At 53.1% G+C, this 23,750-nt stretch overlaps 1 protein-coding gene across 8 annotated transcripts in view; it reads right to left on the reverse strand.

Moving 5' to 3' along the window:
• The window catches only part of MLPH (melanophilin), a 66,817-nt gene continuing 43,067 nt past the window's right edge, over window positions 1-23,750 (reverse strand). For 3 of the 8 annotated variants that reach the window (XM_017890357.1, XM_017890358.1, XM_017890359.1), the window contains 8 exons: window positions 18,138-18,221; window positions 11,945-12,130; window positions 11,533-11,688; window positions 9,831-9,941; window positions 6,862-6,939; window positions 4,785-4,842; window positions 1,600-1,700; window positions 1-428 (listed from right to left, as the gene is read on the reverse strand). In XM_017890357.1, the coding sequence (XP_017745846.1) occupies window positions 402-428; window positions 1,600-1,700; window positions 4,785-4,842; window positions 6,862-6,939; window positions 9,831-9,941; window positions 11,533-11,688; window positions 11,945-12,130; window positions 18,138-18,221 (801 nt within the window). In that variant the 3' untranslated portion in view covers window positions 1-401. The remainder of the gene's footprint in view (window positions 429-1,599; window positions 1,701-4,784; window positions 4,843-6,861; window positions 6,940-9,830; window positions 9,942-11,532; window positions 11,689-11,944; window positions 12,131-18,137; window positions 18,222-23,750) is intronic. The other 5 variants (XM_017890365.1, XM_017890363.1, XM_017890360.1 and 2 more) reach the window with 4 other exon arrangements.

Below are 23,750 nucleotides of genomic sequence, written 5' to 3' on the forward strand. Positions count from 1 at the left end.
TTGGTGCCTTGACTGAGTCATCTTTTTTCCATTTCATTCATGAAAGCAACATAAGAAAGCCAAGAGTGAAAGGGGTAAAAGATCACAGTATAAAGGTCTTCTGTGTGTCCTTCAAAGGTTTACACAACATTGTCCTAAAGGAAAGTCACAGCAGCTTAGCTGTTTCTCACAGATCAGAGGGGCTGGTAGGGTGGCCAGGAGTCATCAGTAAACCCAAATGAGCAGTGCAGGACTGAATGTCGCTGTCCCCTTGCAAGGGGAGTCCACGTGGAGGGTGCTCCTTGTTTCTCACTGGGATGGTGACTGTGTACAGTGGTAAGCGCAGAGCCAATGAGGGAAAGGATGGCCGTGGTGGAGGGAAAAGAGTGCAGGGCTCCTCTGTTGCTCTGTCCTGTCCCCTGTTAGGGCTGGTGGGCCACCACAGGCTTCTGTAAAGTACAAACACACACAGGCATGTAACACAGACACACATGGGCGTGTAGCCCACAGGTTTCTGTAAAGTACAAACACACACAGGCATGTAACACAGACACACATGGGCATGTACATACAAATATACAAGTGTGTACATGGATGTGCACATCAGTAGACACAAACTTAGATTATACATTTGGGCACACATGCATGTGGGGCAAGAGAATAGGGTCTGGAGGCAGGGAACGTAAGGCCAATTCGTGCTAACTTCCTAGAACTGAATCAAAATGAAAACCCCACCTCTCCACACCCGAGGAACAAAAAGTCCAGCAGCTACTCCCTTTGCTATGCCCCCTTTCCTCTGCATGGCAGATAAAAATGGAAAGTACCTCGGATTGGTCCCCTCCCACAACCAATCAGACTAGTCATCGGCCAAGTCTTCATGTGTAAATTTGTAACTTCCCTTCAGTCTCCGATTGGTTGCCTCCTGCGACCGATCACATTGATTGGGTCCACTCCTTCATTTGCATAGGGTATAACCAAGTAACCAATGGGAAACCTCTGGAGGGCACTTAAAGTCCACAAAATGCTGTAACCAGGCTCCTGAGCCACTGGCTCTAGCCTGTTCCCACTCTGTGGAATGAACATCCTTTTCAATAAATCTGTGCTTTCGTTGTGGTAACACACACACTTGGGTGTGTAAGCAGGTACACACACATGGGTGTTCACAAACACACAGGCATGCACACAGTACACACAAATGCACACAGGAGTGAACGCAGCCACACACATACACACATGGACAAGTTGGTCAAACGCTGGGTTTACGTTCTTCACAATATTAGGTGAACTCCCTTGGAGTTTTTTACTTAGCCTCTCTCTGCCTCTGTTTTCTTAGCTATAAATTTGGGTCAATGACACAGGTCCTCATCCAATGGGGTGTGTGGACAGCAAGTATTTGAAAATTTAAAGCTCTAAAACACAAGAAGATATTATTCTAATTTCAGAGTATTTAGATGTTCAAGCCCTCGTTGGCAAAGACTTTACTTTTTGCTTTGATTCTCTGGTCTGAATCCTTGTTTTGTTTATCTCCATTTTCTTTGCTCTGAAGACTTAATATTAACACATAAATCTGACGGGTCACTGAATTTTAAAAACTCCTCAGAGAATGAGAGAAAACTTTACCGCGAAGGTGTGGCTGGCCATTCCTTTCCTCCCGTTGGGGTTTCTCTGTGTCAGCGAGCCTCGGTACACTGATTTCCAATCAAAAGAATCATCATCTTTGCCTTTGGGGAAAACAGGGAGAGGGATGGTGCTTTATCAACCACATACCTAGCCCAAACAAGTGCCTTGGCCTCCTCAGACATTTAAAAGGTAGAATAAAAATGGACATATCCCCTTTTAAGAAGTTTCCATATCACATATTTTTAACAAGGCATTTACATTTCAGGTTTCATGGAAATAAACAGTTTTGCCAACTTCTTTCTCCTTTGCTTTGGAGCAGGCATTAATGTACTGTGCATTAATGTACTGTGCAGGCATTAATGTACTGTGTAATTAATGTAATGTACTGTGGCCCCAGAAATCCTCACACTAATGAAACAGCAGAAAGGCCTGTTGCACTGCACTGGTGTGCGGTCTGTCTTTTCTTTTTCCTTTTCTTTTCTTTTCTTTTTCTTTGAGACAAAGTCTTGCTCTGTCACCCAGGCTGGAGTGCAGTGGCGCAATCTTAGCTCACTGCAACCTCCGCCTCTGAGGTTCAAGTGATTCTCCTGCCTCAGCCTCCCAAGTAGCTGGGACTACAGGTGTGCACCACCATGCCTGGCTAATTTTTGTATTTTTTAGTAGAGATGGGGTTTCACCATGTTGGCCAGGCTGGTCTTGAACTCCTGACCCCAAGTGATCCGCCCACCTCGGCCTCCTGAAATGCTGGGATTATAGGTGTGAGCCACCATACCCGGATTCCTTGCCTTTCCTTTGTGACATGGCAACAGCCCAAGGGGTCTCAGACTCTGACCCTCATCACAGGGGCCCCTCCTGGGGCCGTGGCTGTGTAACTGGGGGCATCTGGCCTCACATCCTAGTTGAGTGTTGGTGTTCAGGTGGCTGGTGCAGGCCCTTCTTCACTTTTGCATGTCTTCTGTGGCCTGCCTGACTGGAGCCAGTTGCCAGGGCTCCTGAGAGCTGACTGTGTGCACCTCTTCCTGACCGCACGCTCGGTGACATTAGCTGGGAACTTGCGATCAGCCAGGATGGGAACATTTACGCCACAGAAACTGGCGCATGCTACAAGCCAGGCCTCTGTCCCTTTCCTCTTTTGGGAGTTGGCTCAGCAGCATACTCCTGTTGTGCTGTTCTCTCTGCAGGGTCATCTGGCCTGGCCTGCCGACCCTCCATCCCTGCTCCAGGACTAACCTCTGTGGAGGGAATCACCTAACTTGAGGGATCATGACTCCTGAGGAGTGAAGTCACATGAGGCCCCGCAGACCCTGGGATGGAGGCCCAAGGACCTGCCAGTGCATGGGGCTGGCCTCTGTGGACAGTGAAAAGCCCCCTTGGCCACCCTTGGCAGAGGGTAGTGATGATGGCTGGGAGACATGTGAAGGTCAGGCCTCAACTTTGCCGTTCAGACCCCGAAATGCCTGTGAGCTATCAGGGGGCCAGGGGTGAGCTATTCTGGCCTTGGACTGGACATGAGTGAGGTCTTTGGATAGGACAGAGTCTACCCTTCACGAAACCATTCATACAGAGGATGCAAGGAATTACCCTTTGTCCTCCTGCTATAAACATGAACCTCTCAGCCGGGCATGGTGGCTCCCACCTGTAATCCCAGCACTTTGGGAGGCCAAGGTGGGTGGATCACCTGACGTCAGGAGTTCGAGACCAGCTTGGCCAACATGGTGAAACCCCATCTGTACTAAAAATACAAAATTAGCCAGGCATGGTGGCGGGCACTTGTAATCCCAGCTACTCGCGAGGCGGAGGCAGGAGAATCACTTGAATCTGGGAGGCGGAGGTTGCAGTGAGCTGAGATCACACCATTGCACTCCAGACTGGGCCACAGAGTGAGACTCTGTCTCAACAAAACAAAACAAAACAAGAATCTCCACCTGGATTTCAGCCCACGAGACGTGCTGGAAACTCCCCTCAGAGCCAGCACGTGGATCTCCAGGAGCCCCTGCTGGCCACTCCTTAGCGGGTCATCTCTGGCAAAGTCACTCTCCTGGCTGGTGATCCTGAATCTGGGATTAGCCCCAAAGGGCCTTGGGTACCAGCTCCATCCCAGGATTGACCAGAATGTGTGCTGGGAGCTCAGGGGGTGCAAAGAGCGATCTGGCATGGACGTGGGGTGGCTGACTGACCAAGGAGTGAGCTGACTGGAAAGAGGGATCGATGTGCTGGGTGTTGCAGGGAGGTGGTGGAGAGCCCCGGGGGAGATGCTTCATACTTGGCCCCGGAGGACTTCACAGGACAGAGATGGGCAGGGAGGGAGTGCACCCAGGTGTGGAGGCATGTGCTTGTGTGGCGCACTCTGAAACCAGCGTCTGCTGTGTGTTGTTCCACGCATGGGAAGGAAGTGCATGCTTGGGTGGGTGTAGTACAGGGCCGGCTGACTCCAGTGTACGACAAATGGCCAAAGTCTGCAGGGCTATGCTAAGAAATCCCACTTCATTCTGCAGGCAGCTGGGAGCCAAGGGTTGCTTGTGAGCAGAGGAGGGACACACGCTGTCTGCTAGGACTGCAGCTGTGGCAGAGTTTGAACGATGGTGTGTGTGAGGACACAGCTCAGAAAACAGGGACAACAGATCAATGCAACAATGCTTGGGGGCCTGAAACAGCTTGACAGCAGAGGGACGGGGCTCTGAACGGGGAGAGGAGCTGCCAGCCTCCGGTGAGCAGTGGTTGGGTCACAAGTTGAGTGAATGAAATGAGCACACAGATACCCCAAGAGCCCAACCATGTGCTGGGGAGGCCTCACATCCCATTAGTCCAGGACAAAGCTAATGTCCCTGTCACCACCAAGCCTTCAAGGAAGGCTAAATGATGACCCGCACTTTCTGTAAGAAGGCCAGGAACTGTGTACCATGTTAGGACAATTTATGTAGAAAAACATGGAGACACCACCAGCATCACCGCTGTCACCAGGGCCGCCTTTGCACGCTTAAAGCAGCAAGTTCCAGCTGTCTGGAGCACCAACGTGCTGGGTCCTGAGGGTGACCCAAGCGGCACTGGGAACAAGTTTTGGGAGTCAGGACATGAGATATGTCCCACAGATGATGAAGAAACACACAGAAGCTGCGACGGGCCATTTTCCTCCCTGGAGCTCATTTCCCAGGCTCATGGGGGTGCGGGGAGCAGAGGGCTCTTACCTGGAATTTTCAGGGAATTACTGAACTTTCTTCTCAGAAGATAGGGCACAGCCATTGCCTAGAAGAAACAGAATGTCTCCAGTCTTCATCCAATTGTGATGTCTGGGAATTGTGAACTAATTTTTGATTTCTTATTGCTCTTCCAGCTTCTAATTAACCAGGCTCACTGTTTTCTGCTCTCTAGCAATATTTGAACTTTTAGCAACATTAGAATGGACATTTTCAATATATTAAGCACTAAATGCCTGAAATAAGAGATGCTCAGCTTTGGGGGAGCTGCAACATTTGGGTGGTATGGCAGAAGGAGTGTAAGTTTCTGCCCTGCAGGTCTGGTTCAGATCCCAGCACTACCCCCTTACCACTGTGTGACATGGGCAAATTAATTCACTTCTTTTTTGTTTGAGATGGAGTCTCGCTCTGTCACCTAGGCTGGAGTGCAGTGGTGCGATCTTGGCTCACTGCAAGCTCCGCCTCCTGGGTTCATGCCATTCTCTTGCCTCAGCCTCCTGAGTAGCTGGGACTACAGGCGCCCGCTACCACGCCCGGCTAATTTTGTTTTTGGTATTTTTAGTAGAGATGGGGTTTCACCATGTTAGCCAGGATGGTCTCCATCTCCTGACCTCATGATCCGCCTGCCTCAGCCTCCCAAAGTGCTGGGATTACAGGTGTGAGCCACTGTGCCCGGCTAATTCACTTCTTATCCTCTCTGAACCTTGGTCTCCTCCTCTGTAAAGTGGGCCTGTAGCTCTCTTTACAAGGACACTGGAAGATCAATTGTGTCTAATACGATTCCCAGGTCCCCGTGACTGTTGGTCCTCACACCTCTCCTCCTGTCTCTTTTCCAGTTGATTACCTTGCTACGATGCGATAAGAAATCCATTCTCTGTTTGGCTTTTCAGGGAAGTGAAGAGACAGCCAAATGGCCTGATTCCCCTAGAAATTTCTCCTGGTGTCTGGCACCCTGGGATTTTGCCTGGCTGGGTTTGTGGGTGGCTCCCAGAGGTGCTGCAGAAGCTGTCAGGCTGGCTTCTGGGGACAAAAGTGGAAGCGACCCCCCCGCCCCACCCAGAGAAGAGCGTGGGTGTCAGGCATGGCCTGGGCTGAGACCCTGCTGTCACTTCCTGTCTGTGATCTGGATCAGGCTCACCCACTGCCCTGAGCTGGCTGGTTTGTTCATCAGTACAACAGGGTTAATAGCACTGCCTAGCCGCTGGGTGCTGTAAACAGCATGTGGAAAGATGGACTTTTGAAAACACTGTGTGTCACTGTGAGGAACTGCCAGGGTTGTGATGAGGAGTGGCTAGGTGTTCCTCGAGGCTCCCTGCGGTGCTGGGCTGCAGGTAGGGCCTGAAGCTGAAGCCCGTTCCTCCTGGGGCGCTGGCCATGGCACCCCTCATCCTACTCCTGACCACTCCACCTAAACGCAGGGAGCTCCTCCCTCCCAGGCTGGCTCTGCCCTCTGTGCATTGCCATCTGTGGGTCCCGCTCACACCCCCACAAGTCCTTGTGCCATTTTGAGCGCACTGGCTCCTGGGTGTTTCCACCTTTGGCAGCCAGCGCCTTCGTCTCCCAGATGGAGGCAGTCCCCAGGCCATGGGCCCGCTGTGCCTGTTCAGGGAAGGGCAGAAGTGCCTGGGAATGTGTGTGGCCCAGGGCCTGGCCCTTACTCAGGACTGACGGGTGAGGAAGGGATAAGTGCTGGTGGCCTTGCTCCTACACAGAATTAACTCTGGGGTGTGAACTGCATGGTCTCCAGAGCCCCCAGGAGGACTGAGCCACAGTCAGCCTGTGTGGGTTTGCTTCATGTCAGATGCTTGCTTCCTTCCTTTCCCGTCTCACTTTCCCACTCCCCTACTGGGCTTTCTTGGATTTTCAACAAATGCATCTACACAAACCCAGCTCAGGGTGTGTCACCGAGGAAGCCAACCCACGGGAGTTGCCACGGCGTTGTGGCAGCTGTGTGGGCGGCTTTGCAGACATAGGAGCTCCGCCACCCCGTGGACTTGCCACACTGCTGGAAAGCGGTGCAGTCCTCCACCTTCGTGCGGTGTCTGGGCTTGGATGGAGTAACACATACCTTGGCCTCACTTGAAGGGTCTGCATTTGGGTCCTCTGGTCTCTTGCCAAGTTTCCCAGCCGCTCGAGGGAGAAATATCTAGAGGACAAAGAAGAAACTTTATGTTATTGTTTAACCTCCGTCCACAGGGAGGAGCATGGGCATGTGTCAGCTGGATGTAAGGATGGATGCTGTCTATGCACGCTCGGTCGGGGACGCTGGGACTGCACGGCCACCTCCAGTATGCCGCTACGGGGCTCTGGGACTAGGGCTGCCAGAGTGTGCAAATTAAAAAGCAGCATACCCAGGGAGTTTGAATTTCAGATTGTGAAGAGAAAATAAATCTTGGGACTCCACAAACACTAAGCTAAAGGGAAAAGTCAAGCTGGGAACTGCTTAGGGCAAACCTGCCTCCCATTCTATTCCAAGTCATCCCTCTGAAGCTCACCTGCAGATCTGATTGCTCCCTCTCCCCTATTGCCTAAGTAAAAACGCAGACTCACTGAGCCAGACTAAGTTGTGTATTCAGTGGAAGGCTGATCAAGAACTCAAAATAATGCAACCTGTTGCCTCTTACCTACTCATAACTGGGAAGCCCCCACTTAAGAGTTGTCCCACCTTACTGGATCGAACCAAGGTACATCTTCCACATACTGATTGATGTCTCATGTCCCCCTAAGACGATAAAAGCAAACTATACCCCCAACCACCTTGGCACAAGTCTTAGGACTTTCTGAGGCTGTGTCATGGGTGTGTCCTTAACTTCGGCAAAATAAACTTTCTCAGTTGACTGAGACCTGTCTCAGATATTTTGCGTTCACAAGATCAACAGCTAACTTTTTTAGTGTAAGTCCCAAATGTTGCATGGGGGCATACTTTTACTAGATTATTGTTCATCCGAAATTTCAAGCTAACTGGGCATCCTGGGTTTTCCGTCATGACCCTGTCTGGGACTCTCCTAAGGACATCTTCCATTCTTTTGCCAAATGTCCTCATCAGGGTGGTTTTGTCTGAAGATTCCTGAATGGGATCAGGAGAGGAGGATGTTGGCCTAACATGAGCAACTCCTCTGATGTGAGTCTCCCGCGCCATCCCTTCCAGTCACATCCATCTTCACGTTGCAGCGGACTAAGGCTTTCAACGTGAGGCAACGTGATCCAGGTGGCTCCTTTTGGATTTTTACACTGTGAGTGTGTGTGTCTTTCAGATCCTCAGAGCAGGGGCTCAGGTCCCCTCAGAAAGAGCTTTTGGTAGAAACAGCAAATAATAAACAAAAATGAACCCCAACAAATTACAGTTGAGTAACTGGCTATGAGGAAACTCGGGCCGGATGTTCACGGGAAAGGAGGTGAGGGGGCCAGGATCCTGCTGTCAGGCCCCTGGTGGCATGTGTGCTGTGGGGAGGCCTCGGGGGGCACCAACTCAACTGAGGTTGCTGTGCCCCCACTCACCACTGTCCCCACTCACCACTGTCCCCCCCACTCACCACTGTCCCCGCCACGTCACCACTTGTTCCCCACTCCCACACGTGTGTCCCCCTAAGGGAGGAGGACCACGCCCGTCGCGTGATTGGTGCGTCTTATGGCCAGTTTGCTGCTGCCTCCCAAAGAAAGAGGAGTAAAAAAACTGAAAGGCAGGAGATGAAGATCGCACAGGCCCAGACCAAGCGCGCCCCAGCGGCGCGTGTGCCGTGCAGTGGAAGATAGAGCGGCCTAACCGGTGTGATGTGATCTAGGGATTCCAGACGGTGTTGGTATGGAAAAGCACTATGAAAACCCTGTTCGCTGTTCTGTCTGATCTGACTTACAGGTGCATGCAGCCCTCCAGTTGTGGTCCCTTCTTGCCTCCAGAATCGATCGCATGACCCTCTGCACACGGAAACCTCTCGCAGAGTTATAAGCCCTTGAAGGGGACGCAGGGAATGCTCACTCGAGAGCTCGGTGCCCGGTTGTTGGATTGTGGTCTAGCGATAGCTCTCAGCGCGGAATAAAGCCCTCTATCTTTAACCTCGGGTGTCTGAGCGGTTTGTCTGCGGGGTCCTGCTGACACCCCCAGTTACGCACTGTGTCTGCCACTTACACTGTCCGCCCGGCCCCGCCACACACTGTGCCCACTCACTATTGTCCCCCACCATCACTGTCCCCACTCACGCACTGTCCCCCCAGCTCCACCACTTGTGCCCCCACTCACCACCTCTCCCCGGACTCCACCACTGTGCCCCACCTCACAACTCTCCACGTAACCACCTGTGCCGCCACCGTTACGCACTTGTGCCCCCCACTCACGCACGGCTGCCCCACTCCACCTCATTGCTCCCGCCCACCCTCACGGTTAGCCCTCACCACGTGTTGCCCCCCGACCTCGATACATGCTTCTTCACTCACGCCCTGGTCCACCGCACCTTCAGCCACTCTCTCCCGCCCCGACGTCACCACTGTGCCCCCACTCAGCGACTCCCCGCCGGCACTAACCGACGTGTGGCCGCGCCCCACTCACCCCTGTCCCCCCACATCACCACTGTGTCCCCCCTCCCACTGTGCCCCCCACTCACTAGGTGTCCTTGACCTCACCCTGGTCCGCGCTGGCACCTCCAGCCACTCTTTTTTTGTTCCCACGACTCACCATTGTCTGCCTCGCTACTCCACCCACTGTCCCGCCCACTAACCACTGTGCCCCACTAACCGCGTCCGCCCACCTCGGATGACTGTGCCCCCATCAACCACTGTGTCCCCCACTCCACCACTGTCCCCCACTCACCACTGTCCCCGCCCACCTCGCACTGTCCCCCTCACCACTGTCCCCCCACTCAACGCACTCTCCCGCCGGTACTCACCACGTGGCGCCCCACTCCACCACTGTGGTGCCCCCAGCCACCACTGTGCCCCCACTCCCACTGTCCCCCGCCCTTACTCACCACTGTCCCCCCACACTCACCACTGTCCCCTCACTCACCACTGTCCCCCCACACTCACCACCATCCCCCCACTTACCACTGTGCCCCTACTCACTGGGAGGTTTGACTTCCTCCGGGGCTTTCCTGAAGGCTTCACCGTGAGCCCCGCGGCCCTCAGGGCTGCAATCCTGGATTCGATGTCTGAAACCTGCGAGACGACAGCAGAGAGACAGACGGCCCCTCAGACAGACGCTCGAGGTCCTGCCTCAAAGTCATGGATAGGAAGAGCAGCTGCCCCCAGCTCACTCCTGGAGACAATTTTACTTGTGTTTTCCCTTAAGATTGGTGTCCCAGCCACATGCCTGTCTTGGTGGTCCCCTTGGCGTTTGTCTTCCATGGTTGGTGAGAAGGGGGTGTTCCTTGTGGGTTACCCCAGGCAGGAGGAAGGCAGGATGGGGGGCATTTTCTGGAGTCTCAGGGAGTCTGGCTCCCATGAGGGACTGGAGGAGGGGCCGTGATTGGCAAGGACAGTAGTGGCCACTCTTCACCTAGCAGTCGGCCACCCCCACCGGCATCATCCTTGCCTGGGCCCCCTTCCACTCCTCCCTCCTTAGGCCCCTCCTCCCACAGCAGCCAGGGTCAGCTTCTGGAAATTAGAGCCAGGCCCCATCACCCCCTATTCAGATCCTTCCAGTGGCCCCCAGGGGCCTTTGCCGTCCACCCTCCTCACACTCTCCCTTCATCACTCTGACCTGGTCTCAGGGTTTCACAGCTAATCCCTGCACGCACCAAGCTCACCGCCACCCCAGGGCTTTGGCACACGCTGCTGCCTCCACCCTGACTCCTGTCCCCTGGATTTGCCAGGTTGGCTCACTTTCCTAGTATCCCTCCTGACTGCCTTATCTAAATCGCCCCGCCCCGAGCACTCCAGGGGCTCATCTTCACTGACTGTCTTAATCACACTTTTCATGAACCCAAATGATCTTGTTTGTTTACTGTTTATCTCCTTCCACTAAAAACACAAGCTGCAGGAAGGCAGGGGCTTGGTCTAAGACACTCGCAGCTGGATCTTCCGTGACCTACACAATGTGGGCTACATTTATTTGCAAAGCAAGAAGGAAAACACGAAGGAAAAGTCCAGAGCCTGACTCATTCCCCTTGAACAGCTCTAGGGGACGTGCTCTTTGTCCTCAGGGAGTGACAGACACCTGCTGATGAGAAGGGAAGTGGAGGAGGGTCGTAAGGGCTGGCTGTCCCCACAGTCTGAGGGGCAGAACTTCTCCTCTCTGTAGGTCTCCAGCTAGGACAGAGCAGAGTCCAAGTCACCTTGGCTGTCCCTGGGAGGCCTGAATGCTTTGGCTCTGCCCTTTGACTTTTGTGCACTATTGATAGGTTTCAGACCCAGATTAAAGCTCTGCAGCCACAACTCAGACTCACAGATGGCCCTCGGGACACAGTCCAGTGCTGAGGTCGGGGGCTGTCCTAAATTCCAGGCCTGCTTCTAGGCCCCCATCCTGGGTCAGGGATTGTGTGTTCAGCACCTTTTCTTAGTGGAAACCCTGCCTGTACCTCACCAAGTTGAACAGGAAAAAGGGAAGGGGCTCAGTGGGTGGTGAGCCAGGTGAGTCCCACAGAAACCCCCAGGTTCATGCTTGGCCTTCAGAGCTGTGCATGCTGGGCCAATGGGGAGGGCTCGGTGAGAGCTGTCAGATGGTTAGAGCTGTCAGATGTTCAGTGCTCGGGTGTGGTCACCATCTGTGTTTGCGGAACCCAGTGCTCCCCTGTGCCTTCTGGACTACCTCGCTCTCTGCCTGCTGGACTTCTGAGGCCGTCACTGCCACTCTGTCCTCCAGCTCCGACAGCTCCTCATCTGTGGTCCTGTTGTGCTGGACGGGGTCCCCAGGGCCCTGGGGGCTCTTTTCCTGTCTGTTGGTTTGATGGGCAGCCATGCTCACCTATGAAAGAGAAGGATGGAGGCTGACTGGCAGCAGGAGGGAGTGCGGGGTCTCACCCAGATGGGGACTCGCCATGACGTTGCTCTCCTCTCTGAATCCTGGGAGCTGGTTTCACAGCTGCAGAACCCATCAAGGGCCCTTGGTGTGCCCCTGTGGGTAGCTACCTCCCTGGGGAGGGCGGTGGCCAGCTGGGACTGTCCATCCCTGCCCCTACCTCTGCAGGGTCCTGCTGAGACCCCTGGGAGGGTAGTCTCACCTCTGGGTCCGCCTGGGGGACAGCCCCAACTGATTTGCCCCTGTCAGGCTCTGCCTTTTCATCCTTGGCCTCCTCCTCCTCGGATGAGGTCCCCTGGTCACTGACGTTGCTGGTCAGCTCCTCCAGCTTCTTCCTCAGGGTCTCCTCCTCTACATCGGCCTCCGTGCGCACTCCAGCACCTAGACCCTGACAGAACAGGCCAGTGGGCTTGGATTCGGCTAGTCATCTGGAGCCGTGGAGCTCCAGGGCTGGCTCCGGGAGATGGGCCTGGGCCCAGCACACCTAGAGTTTCTGCTGAGCTCAGCTGCCTCCCTTCACCTTGCCGGCTTGTCCAACGTGCCCCACTGGGGCCCAGTCCCAGACCCCAGAAGCAGGCTCTGCAGGGCTGGGGGCTCCCAGGGAAAGCTGGCCACCACCCCTGGCTATCTAAGACCCACTGTTTTTATCCCTTCTCATCCCTTCCATTTAAGGGTGCCTCTTGTTTATTCCAGGCTGATGTCCTCACTTTAGGGATGGGGAGAGAGGGGTGTGGACTCACAGATCTCTGCCCACTCTCTCTCAGGGAAATATGCAGACAGCCTTGGTTGGGTCCAGCTCCAGGAGCTGGGCTCTTCCCACGCTCTGACCAAGGATTCATTTAGCAGCTGCTGTGGGACACTCCTCTGTGGCACACGGCTCCTGATCACATAAAACCAGCCACTGGACTGCGAGTTCCCTTGTGGCTCCCCATCAGGCCGTGTACCCCTCGGCAGGTCACTCAACCCCTCTGCATCACAGTTCCCTTAGCTTTAAAATGGTAGTGATAGCAGTATCTAACCTGCAAGTTCTCATACAAACTCAGTTCAATAATCTATATAAAGTCCTTAAAGGGTCTGGTTCCACTGGCCACCTTGTCTGTGGGCAGGAGGCAGGGAGGTTAAGGGCAGGCTTTGTCTGTTGTGGATGCTGGCCTTTCATGAAGAGTTTTAGGTGCCAGGTTTGAGAAGGTAACAGAGTTATGTGATAAAAACACAAAATTATCCCAATTGCCTCTTACAGCTAACACCGTGCTAAGGTAGGTGACGAGATTTAAAGCGTCGCTCATTTTGGCTGAGGCAGCTCCACTCTTTGAAGCTTGCTTAGGCCAAGAACCTTGCAGACATCCTGACTCCTCTTTTTCTCTCGTCCCAAGTATCCATTCCTGTTGGCTCTGCCTTCGCAAGGGCCCCAGGATCGGTCTGCCTCGCACCATCTTTGCTGTGATCCGGTTCGACCACCGCCTTCTCCCAGCCGGCCCTGCTGTCTCACTCCCACCTCCACAACCTGTTCTCAGGAGGACGGCCAGAGCAACTCCTGTGCCCTCAGCCAGCTGTCTTCTGCTCAAGCCTCCCCATCCCTTCCACAGTAAAAGGCAGAGCCTGGACCATGGCCTGGGAGACTCCATTCTGTCTGACTCTGCCACTACGTCCAGCTCCAGCCTCTGCTCCCCCGCCTGCCCCTGCCTTGCCCGTCTTGGCCAGGCTGTCTCCTGCAGCGGCTCCCTCCTTGGGACCTTAGGAGGGGCTGCAACACTTGATCTTAGATAGCCACACAGCGGCACCTCTGCCAGCTCTTTGGGCAAATCTCACGCTTAGTGGGGCGCCCTGACTGTCCTGGTTGAAATGCCACCCTCACCCCAAGGACTTTCTGCCTTGACTTATTTCTCTCTACCTTCCTCCACCTCCTGACCTATGTTCCACTTGTTGGTTTGCGAAGGAAACCAAAATACACCACCCCAGAATAGACTTCTGGGACATATTTCCAGCTGTTTATTCAGAGAAGTTGCAGATGGGATCGCTCAGAAAACCTGTCTTTGTGTGTGTGTCGGGGGGGTGGATTTTGTCTGTGGAGGAAAGCTATAGCGGTGAGCTGAACACCAGACAGATGGGCTTTCTCTGAGACCCCCTCCAGCGGTCTTAAAATGACACTGATGGCTGACACTGACACGTCAGATGGGGACGTTGCCAGCACGGGCTGCTGCTGATTCTTCCAGGGCAGCTCCTGGTTACCTGAGAGATTTTTATCTCCATAACCAGAAGCCCTTCCTCCCCTCCCCCTCCCGTGACCTTGTCACCACTGCAACCCCTCAGGAAGCCCCAAGCCCCATCCATCCTGTCGCCTTGGGTGTAAACCTCAGTCATCTGTCCCTGCTTCGAGTCCCACATTCATGGGACCCCCGTGTTCATGTGCATGGCAACATGTTGTTGGCCTTTTCCCTGTGACCCTGTCTATGCTGAGTTCCCTTTAGCAGATGCAGCCCCGCACTTCTGCGGGAAACTTGTTCCTGCAGTTGCGTGTTTCCTGCCTCCTCTGAATGGAATGCAAACCCCACGAGGCCCGCTTTTTTGTTGACTTTGTTCATGGCCACCTTCCCACCGTCAGGAGATGGCGCTGGGAGCAGAGTGGCTCCCTGTGTCTCCCGACTCTTCCCAGGTGATAAAGTCACACAAGTTAGCAACATGGCCAGGAAGACGGCGCCCATTCACTTGTCTGTCTGTACACCTGTCCGTTCACTCATCCATCCCACATTCCGAGGGCTTTCCCCTGGCCCCATGAAGTTGACTTTGAAATGTGAGGTGAGGGCCGCCCAGAGATGCCACCTGGGGAATTTTAGTGCCGCCCTTCGTCCCTTCCTTTGGGAGCCGTCACCTCCACTGACACTGGAGGACTGGGAGGGAGGGAGGGCAGGCGCCTCCACCAGGAAGTTGCTCACAGCCCACGGTGCCCCTGGGTGGCATCGATCCCTCCCTCACCCATCAAGCTGAGGATATTACCACGATCATTTAATTTTCTATTTAGACGAAGCCTATTGAGACAGATCGACAGGGCTGGCTGCCTGGGGTCTCACAGACGAACACCAAGGGGATAATTAGATTCAGTCAATGAATAAGCTGTATGTTTTAGCCAGGATGCTTTTCTATGAGGCTCCACTTTCCTGACAAAGCCCCCACATCACAGAGGCCCTCGGTGGAAAGATCGGGAGTGACATTCAGCCTGTAAACGCCACTGAGCCTGATATGAGCTGAACTTTGTCCCAGAGTGCATGGGGCTGAGAAACTGCAGAATCCCCGTGAGAAATGGAAGCCCAGCACCCATCAGACAGGACGCAGCAGAGCGATGGGGTGTGGGGGTGGAAGCCGGTGGATGCCTGGGAGAGGCAGGGATTGTCTTCACTTTGTAAGCCAGTAAATAAACTCACACACACACACACACATACACAAACCTACACACACAACACATGCACACGTATACACATGTATGCATGGAAAACACATGACAACATACGAACATACGTGTGTGACAGGGACCTGAACCAGCATGATGGGACATAGCCAGGGCGACTAACTTGTCCTTGTTTGCCAGGAATTTCCAGGTGCAAGCCCTGAGAGCCCCTAACAGGACACTGGCCACCCTAGAACCAGCCCCCTCAAGGTGGAGGGCCTGGCTGCCTCTCAGGTCCAGCTCCTTGATGGCCCAGAGGGCCATTCCTGTAAGCAGTGTCCCCTCGCGGGGAGTGTGTGGGCAGTGCAGGTCCCATGTGGAGTCTGTTACTTCTGACTTACTAGTCCCTGGGCTGAGATTTGTATGAGCAAAAGGCCAAAGCCAGGAACTACCAGCAAGAGCCACGGTGATGGTGGCTGCCCTTTCCCTCTGCAAGGGTAACTCGTTTCTGGGTGGGCTGGAGTTAGGGCCACGCAGGCTATCAGACAGTGGGTCCCAAGTGCTGCCGAGGGGTCAGCAGGGTGGGGAAGGAGTTGGGCAGGAAAGGGGTAAAGGAGGTGAGTGACAGATCTCCAGTGTCTACCTGAGAGGCAGAGCTGAGGCCCGAGTGGGACCTGGGTCAGTGTATAGCAGGGGGCTGGGGGCGGCCTGGGGCTGAATGGCTGGATATGGGCCATGGGGTCTGATGGGCTCTGGAGCTTGCGTTGGGGCCACTCTGACTCCAGCGTAGGCGAGGGCCCTTCTAGAGGTATCCCGCGGGAAGCCACGCTCTCCCCAACCTCCCTGTGCTTTCAGCTGATGCTCTCCAGCCAGTGATGGGCTGAGTCTCACTCATGAGAGCCTGGGCCTCAGTTTCTTCATCTATAAATGAGGGAAAGAAATGTCTACTTTGCAGGGGTACTGCAGGATTAAATGAAATGATGGCACATGGTCAGCCTAGCCCTAGCCACCCGTAAAGCATAGAGCACAGTAACCCATCCCCTTGCAGACAAAGGCAGCTATGGTCCCTGCTGGACACATGGCATGTGGGCTGGGCCTCAGTCTCCCTCTGCTCTGGCTGGGGTCAGAGCCTGTGTAGGCGTAGCCCTTGGGATCTAACTTGGGGCCTGTGTGCTCTGCTTCCCACTTGGTCTCATGCCCTCAGCCTGAGCTTCACCCAAATCTGTTTCTCCGGAGCCCTGGCCCCAAGAAAAATGAGCAGCTGCAATCCTAGGGTGCTACAGGAGTGTCCTGTGGTAAATCATTCAAACTTAAAGCTGCGGGAACTTCAAATGATTGGGAACCTTGAGAGGGATGTGGCTATGTGGCCTGAGTCAAGTAGCAGGCAGCTTCAGTTTCTGCTTTTCCCTGTAGACGATTAGGAAAGACTGAGTGGCGCCAGAGATGAGACCCCTCTCAAGATCATTACCCCTACTCATGGAGTGTTAAAGCAATCTTCCCCGAATTAGTAAGCTGTAACCTACTGAATTGCTACAATGCAATTATGGGCCTTGTATGGAAAATGCTGCAACACTGAGAAACGTCTCTGTTTCTGCCTCTGTAAGTGAAACTTTAAATTCTCCACTTTGGAGCGCTGACCCCTTTCCTTTGGAGTCTGTGTGGCCCAGAAGGCTATCCTCAAACTTTGTGGTCAAAGAAACTCAATACTTAATCATATTTTCTGAATCTCCTTATCTCGGTGCCCAGGTGCTAGATGTGTGGCTGTGGCTCAGCTAGAATGGAGGACTGGGTCCCCCACTCCCTCTGCACCCCCGGCTGTCTGTCTGCCTGTCTCCCAGCCACAAAAGCACACACACACACATGCACACACACTCCTGCAGCAGGCCATGTTTGTTTTATGTACTCCCCATCAGGTTGTCTTGGTGTGCTGCTGTGGTTTGAATGTGTCCCCTAAAGTTTATGGGTTGGGAACTCAATCCCTGGTGCAATAGTATTGAGAGGTGGGACCTTCGAGAGGTGATTAGGTCATGAGGACTCTGCCTTCATGAATGGATTAATATCATTATCGAAAGAATGAATTTGTTATTCATTCCAGGGTGGTTGTTATTAAAGCAAGTTCAGGCCGGGCGCGGTGGCTCAAGCCTGTAATCCCAGCACTTTGGGAGGCCGAGACGGGCGGATCACGAGGTCAGGAGATCGAAACCATCCTGGCTAATATGGTGAAACCCCGTCTCTACTAAAAAATACAAAAAACCAGCTGGGCGAGGTGGCGGGTGCCTGTAGTCCCAGCTACTCGGGAGGCTGAGGCAGGAGAATGGCGTAAACCCGGGAGGCGGAGCTTGCAGTGAACTGAGATCCGGCCACTGCACTCCAGCCTGGGCAATAGAGCGAGACTCTGTCTCAAAAAAAAAAAAAAAAAAAAAAGCAAGTTCAGTTCCATCTTGCTTTCTGTCTCTCCTGCCCTCTGTCACCATGTGCCATGTGGTGACACAGCAACAAGGCCCTCACCAGATGCCACCCCCAATCCTAGACTTCCCAGTTTCCAGAACCATAAGCCAAATACATTTCTGCTAATTATAAATTACCCAGTCTGTGGTATTTTGTTATAGCAGCATATAGCAGACTAAGCTGTGCTGATGATACATTCACAAACACGGTGCGGAAGGAGACTCCACCCTGCTTTGGTGCCTAGATCTCAGAGGCTGTAGGGCCAAGAAAGTTTCCTCTCATCTCCAGTTATGTCCCCTGGGAAGGCTGTTACACCTGTGTGCCCTCCAAGTTCTCTTGCATTCAAGTTCTGGGCATGAGGGGTGCTGGCAGGCCTGGATGGGACAGACAACTTCACTCAGGCTATGTGGTGGGAACCGCCTGACTCTCTGAGAACTGCACACAGAACTTAAGCTTACAAATAGCAAAATCTCAAGAAACTCTTCTCCCAAAAGCCCATGTCACACCTCAGCCTCCTTTAAGGAGCTGTGGGGGCCCTTTCTCCTGGCCCAGTCCCTGGTGTTACCTTGGCCAAGGGAGGCAAAACTGTGTTCTCCAGGTGGGTCAGCAGACGTTCCACAGCTGAAATACGCTTATTCAGCTCAAAGATCTGTAGCAGAAGGAAAGAAACAGTGGGCAGAGGACCCAGCGCACTCCCACCAGCAAGACACTGGCACCCACCACCTCAGAAGCGCCAAATTCCCAAGAAGTGGAAGGAGAGCTAAGGCCACCACCCATGACATGGCCTGGGAAGGTTAACTGTGAAACCCATTTCTGACACCAAGAGTTCTGCAACACCAAGCAAAATGTTAGAGCAGAACCAAGAGCGGAGAGTAGGACAGTGAAAGTGGCAAGAGAGGAGCCGAGTCCAGCAGGACAAGGAGCTGAATCTGGAAGGTTGTGATGCTGTCATTACTGTGGACAGCCACTGTCACTGCCGGTACTGAGCAGCACAGGAAGATATCAGTTAATTACGCTACAGTGATCAAACACAGTCATTAGCTAGCAAGAGCCTTGGGTCACTAGTAGGCTAGGAGGCAAGGCACTTCAGGTGACAACGTAAAGGGACCAGAAGTACAACTTCCTCATCCCTTGAGTCACCAGACTCTTGAGTCACCCAAAGTCTATTAGCTCCCAGACTGAGACATGAGAAATCAATTTTCTAGTTTTTTTCCTCACTCAGCAGATGCATCTTTCCTGCCATTATCTCATTTACAGCTCACCTGGCTTTAAAAGAGGGAAGTGGCGCGGTGGGGTGTTAAGATGCTTTTGTATTGTTTGGTTGGTAATTAGTTGAATCATCACAGCACCAAGGGCTTTGAGTGGGCAAATCTCCCCAAAGGACATGATTGGCTGAGAAACGTCAACACCAGGATTTCAGTGAGACCTCGGCCCACGCCTTGAGTGACCACTAGTAACTGAGTCACCCTCTGGTCCTGTTGAGCATCTGCAGAAGCAGAGATCAATACCCTGGGGAGACAGCCCTCGGCACACAGCCTCTGTCTCCCGGAAGCAGTGGGCTTGGCACACATGCGGACTCAGGAGAGGGTAACAGCTCCCCAGCCAGTGCCTGACACCATCACTGGGAAATGTCACATCTAGAGTGGAAGAGAGGGGAAAACGCACACGGGGAGAAATTGGAAGCAGGATGGAGGAGGTTGGGGTTGCGGGAAGTGGGCAGGAGCTACAGGTGGGTGGGGGCGGCAGGGAGCCAGGGAGAGGCCAGCAGGGAAGAGTGGGAAGTGAGCTCAGGGTGACTGCACGCTGCTTTCTGACAAGGCCCTGGCTGTGTCCAGGCTCCCACACTGAGGAGGTGACCAGCATGGACACAATGAGTATGATGCAACCCCGGCTTCAGGAGCGCCGGGCCCCTTTCAGACAAGCCCACGTGCAGATGCAGCAGCTCCTCGGCGACTCCTGATTGCCCAAGTGGTGTGGGGGCAAATGCAAACACACTGGAAAAATCAGGTGCTCACTCTGCCTGCTGAAAATAGAGAAGAGGCTGGGTGTGGTGGCTCACGCCTGTAATCCCAGCACTTTGGGAGGCTGAGGGGGGCGGGGGCAGATCACGAGGTCAGGAGTTTGAGACCAGCCTGGCCAAAATGGCAAAACCCTGTCTCTACTAAAACACAAAAATTAGCCAGGCGTGGTGGCGGGTGCCTGTAATCCCAGCTACTTGGGAAGCTGAGGCAGGAGAATCGCTTGAACCTGGGAGGTGGAGGTTGCAGTGAGCTGAAATCATGCCATTGCACTCCAGCCTGGGCGTCAAGAGCAAGACTCTGACAAAAAAAAAGAAAGAAAATAGAGAAGAGATTTTCCACTGCCCCTTTGTCTTTCAGAGCTTCTTTCTCTGCTTTTCCAAATAAATTTAAATCTTCAAAATGGCTAAAAGCCTCTCTGCAGTCTCAAAACTCTACCTGGGAACTGTGTTTTTGAAATGGAAACATCCCTGGCGATGATCCTAGCTCCCACTGCCCAAGAGAGGGTGAAAAGGCTAACGTGGGTGGGCACCTTGCTTCAGTTTGCAAAACTAGCTCCCATCTTAAAGATGTGTGAGAAGGTTGCTTTTCTTCTGGTTAAAGCCAACACAGTGGTCTCCGGTTATGATGCTAGAGCGAGGATGTACACTGCAATCAAAGGCGCCATCAGGTCCTCTCACTGGTGAGGACTGGTAATGGCTTGTGCTGAGAACTGTGTAGAATGGGCTGGGCCTGCTGGGCTGCATAAGGGCTGAGAGCCCTTCCTGTCTTTGCAATCTCTCAAGCGGATTGCCTGGGGCATGTGCCATACTCTGGTTTGATGCTTGTTCAAGAATAAAACTGTCTTCTTTCTTTGCTACCCTTATGGAGAGATTTTCTGAGTAATGAAAATATTTTGGGTTTTTTAAAAAATTGTATTTCTCCAACAGTAGCAACTGCTCTGGGGGGATTAGCATCACTCAGACCTGGGTGTCCGACCCTGTGTGGGCACCAGTTGTCAGGATTATCACGTTACTTAGATACATATGGATGGAATACTGGGTATGAATCCCTTATGTTTTCAATTCGCAACAATACCAAAGTTTAAAGTTTACAAATGCAATACAGACACTGGCTAGGGATTGAAACAAGCCAACAAAATGTGTCACTGGTGACACTTTTATGGGAAACTGTTGGTGTCTGTAGCCTGAGCACGCACGAATGGCCCCAAGGCCAGCCTTCGGGAGTGAGGGGGCGGAGGGTGCGTGCTGGGGTGGTTTCCTCTCCCGTCTCCCATCTCAGCCCCCTGGAAGCTTCTTTCCTACCACATGTTTATGCCATCTTGGGCCTTGTCTGGGCTTGAACAATATCGACAGGGAGTCTTTTCTGATTACCCCTCGTCTGGAAAGCTGTGGCTATAAATACAAATGCAAAGGCAGGCAACGCACAGCTGCCTGACTCCTCAGAGGAGCCGTGATGAAATACGATTCCTGAGAACGCTCAGGCTCTGAGGGCATGGCTGGGAGTCTTGGGGTTGATGGGCAGATTGAGAGGGCTTCCTCCTGGGGTCCCATGGCAGTCACTTCACAAAGGCCCTCTAAGAGTCTGTCTGGGTTTTTTCTCTGAAGTACAGGATCACTGCTGCGTTTGGAGCTTCTTTCTGTTGCTTAATTTCCTCCATATAAAGATGCATGGGAAACAATCTAAGTGAAATATTAGTTGAGGTTGTGACATTAAATAATTCAAACAAAGCTGTTGGAACTTTAAATTCTGAGTCTTGAGAGGACATATTTCATAGCTGAAACTTCTACCTTTTTTTTTTCTCTATAAATAATTAAGACCAAACAGGACTGCAGATAAGGGCCCCCCAGGTCACTGTTCCTCCGCAAGGATGTGATCCTGCTAACATTTCTACATGAGTGAAACCTTCACTAGTCCACTTTGGGCCATATTTGTTTGGAGTCCGTGTTTCCGGGTGGCCACTGTCAAGCTTTTGTTCTGATAAACTCGATGTACTAATACTTATTTATATTTTCTGAATCTCATTATTTAGGGTTGACAAAGTAAATACAAGTTCATAGGAATAAATAAAGAGAAACAATTCCAGAGGCAGGATATACAAACATGAACTAGAGAATAATTCCAAGCAGGTATAAAAGATAATTGGTTTCAGTGGGGCTGGATACCATGATACGTATTTTACTAAAGGCTATTAAAGTTGCCAAACTAAAGGTTTACTGAAAATAGACAACTTGATTCTTCTCTTCATCCCATTGTCTTCAGACTAGGCAGCTAGGAGATGCTCAGCCAGCCAAGGATCTGCCATAGATCTCTACCTGGCCTCCCTGGGAGGTCTCTATCCTGGCCTCACCCAAGAGGTCTCTATCCTGGCCACACTGGGGAGGTCTCTATCCTGGCCACACCCGAGAGGTCTCTATCCTGGTCACACCTGAGAGGTCTCTATCCTGGCCACCCTGGTCCTCCACTGCCCCCTGCAGCCACAGGTCCCTGGATGGACTTGGCTGAGTCGGCTCTTCCCCTTTTCTCAGAATAACTGTAGAATGTGCCAAGAAAGCCACTTTCTGATACAAGGAAGAACTGTCTGGACTGTCTAGAGCTCTAGAACTGGATATCCTTTGCCCAGTGATCCCAGTTTCCCAGGGTATAAGACTCAGAGAGGAATGCTTTCTGGAGTCCCCCAGCTGCCGCATGACACAGGACACTTGCAGCCGAGACTCTACCCTCCCTGCAGCTTCCCTGAGCCTGGGGACCTCGCAGTCTGTCTGTGAGTAATGAAGTTGCTCTGCCCAACTTGTGCGTATTCCATGTTTCAGAACTAGATCTGCGAATGCAGGCGGTGGAGGCGTGAATGTTGTGGCACCGGGTCTGCTCTGAGTCCCTGCCAGAGCTCAGCACACCTGCAGCTTCCAAGTCCTCTTGGGACACAGAAACTGCAGGGCCCAAGCCAGTCACTCCCTGATCTGAGTGAAAGGACACTTCCTTGCATCAGGGCCTTGCTTGCTGTTACATCAAAGGAGTTCTATGCCTCAGGAACTGTGGGGCCAGTGGGTGAAGCGGCCATAAGTAGTCTTCATGCAGGCCTTCTCAGGGCCTTTCATGCCCGGCTATGCTTGGGGCAAGGGTGCTTCTTTCAGAGACTAAGCGGGCCCTCAAGGAAGTTGGTGCAGGAGAAACTTCCACCCAGGGCTGAGGAAGCTTCCAGATGACACTACAGTAAACAGCCAGCCGAGGGCACTGACTCCGGAGAGATGCTGAATTCAGAAACTGCGCACTTCTGCCCCGTGGACACCAGCCCAATTTTAGAACCCAAACCCCTATGATTCCCCATATTGCCATGCTAAGAAAGGCTCTTTCTGAAATTCTGGTGCTCGTTTTCAGCAGATCATTTCTGTGGGTGCAGAAGCAAAGTGACAGGAGGTTGGAGGACCCCCCCCCGCCTATCACGTACCCAAAGGTTTGGCCCTGTGAGAACAGCCACGGGACAGATTTCCTGCTGAATGAGAGCTCAGAAAAGCCCGGAGCCCACTGCACGCTTCTCCTTGTTGCCCACTCCTGAGCCAGTGCTGGTCTAGTGACTGTCACAGTGTAGGCCAAGGCCTTGGGAGAGGAATCTGCAGCCCTGCGGCTGAAGAGTTGGGTGATGCTCCATCTCAGGTCGTCCCGTGCACCGAAGGGCCCGGGCGCTGGAGAAGCCCTGGACCCTGCAGAGCAGCTACTGTGTGCCCCGCCTACCTCGCCTGCCCCTTGAGAACCCTAGCCGTGCACCATCTGCCTCCCTGCTGCTTCCAGGCCTTTCCTGACAAGGCTCAGCTTTCGCTCAGCCTCCCTCCTGACAGCCCACAGGCCCAAAGGGAAGCTCTACAGAGCCATTCCCTTCCCCAGCTCTCCCAGGAGGAGGGAGGAGGGGTTCCGTACGAGGCATCACCATGCCCAAGGAGCTGGACCTACACTCATCCAGGCACCAGAAGATATGCTTGAGACCAGCTTTGGTGAAACTGCGGTTCCCGTCTCCATTCAGAGCAGCCCCACTTCCCCTTCTCTGGGTTTCGTGCCTCAAGAGTCATCATTTACAGAACAGCCCCCATCCTGTGATTACATTGCTGGAGTCAAGGCGCTATCAGGGACATTAATAGCCTGTGTCTTTCATTGCCTTAAAGAAT

This window comes from Rhinopithecus bieti, unplaced genomic scaffold, assembly GCF_001698545.2.
Source record: "Rhinopithecus bieti isolate Rb0 unplaced genomic scaffold, ASM169854v2 scaffold_19482, whole genome shotgun sequence".
NCBI lineage: Eukaryota > Metazoa > Chordata > Mammalia > Primates > Cercopithecidae > Rhinopithecus > Rhinopithecus bieti.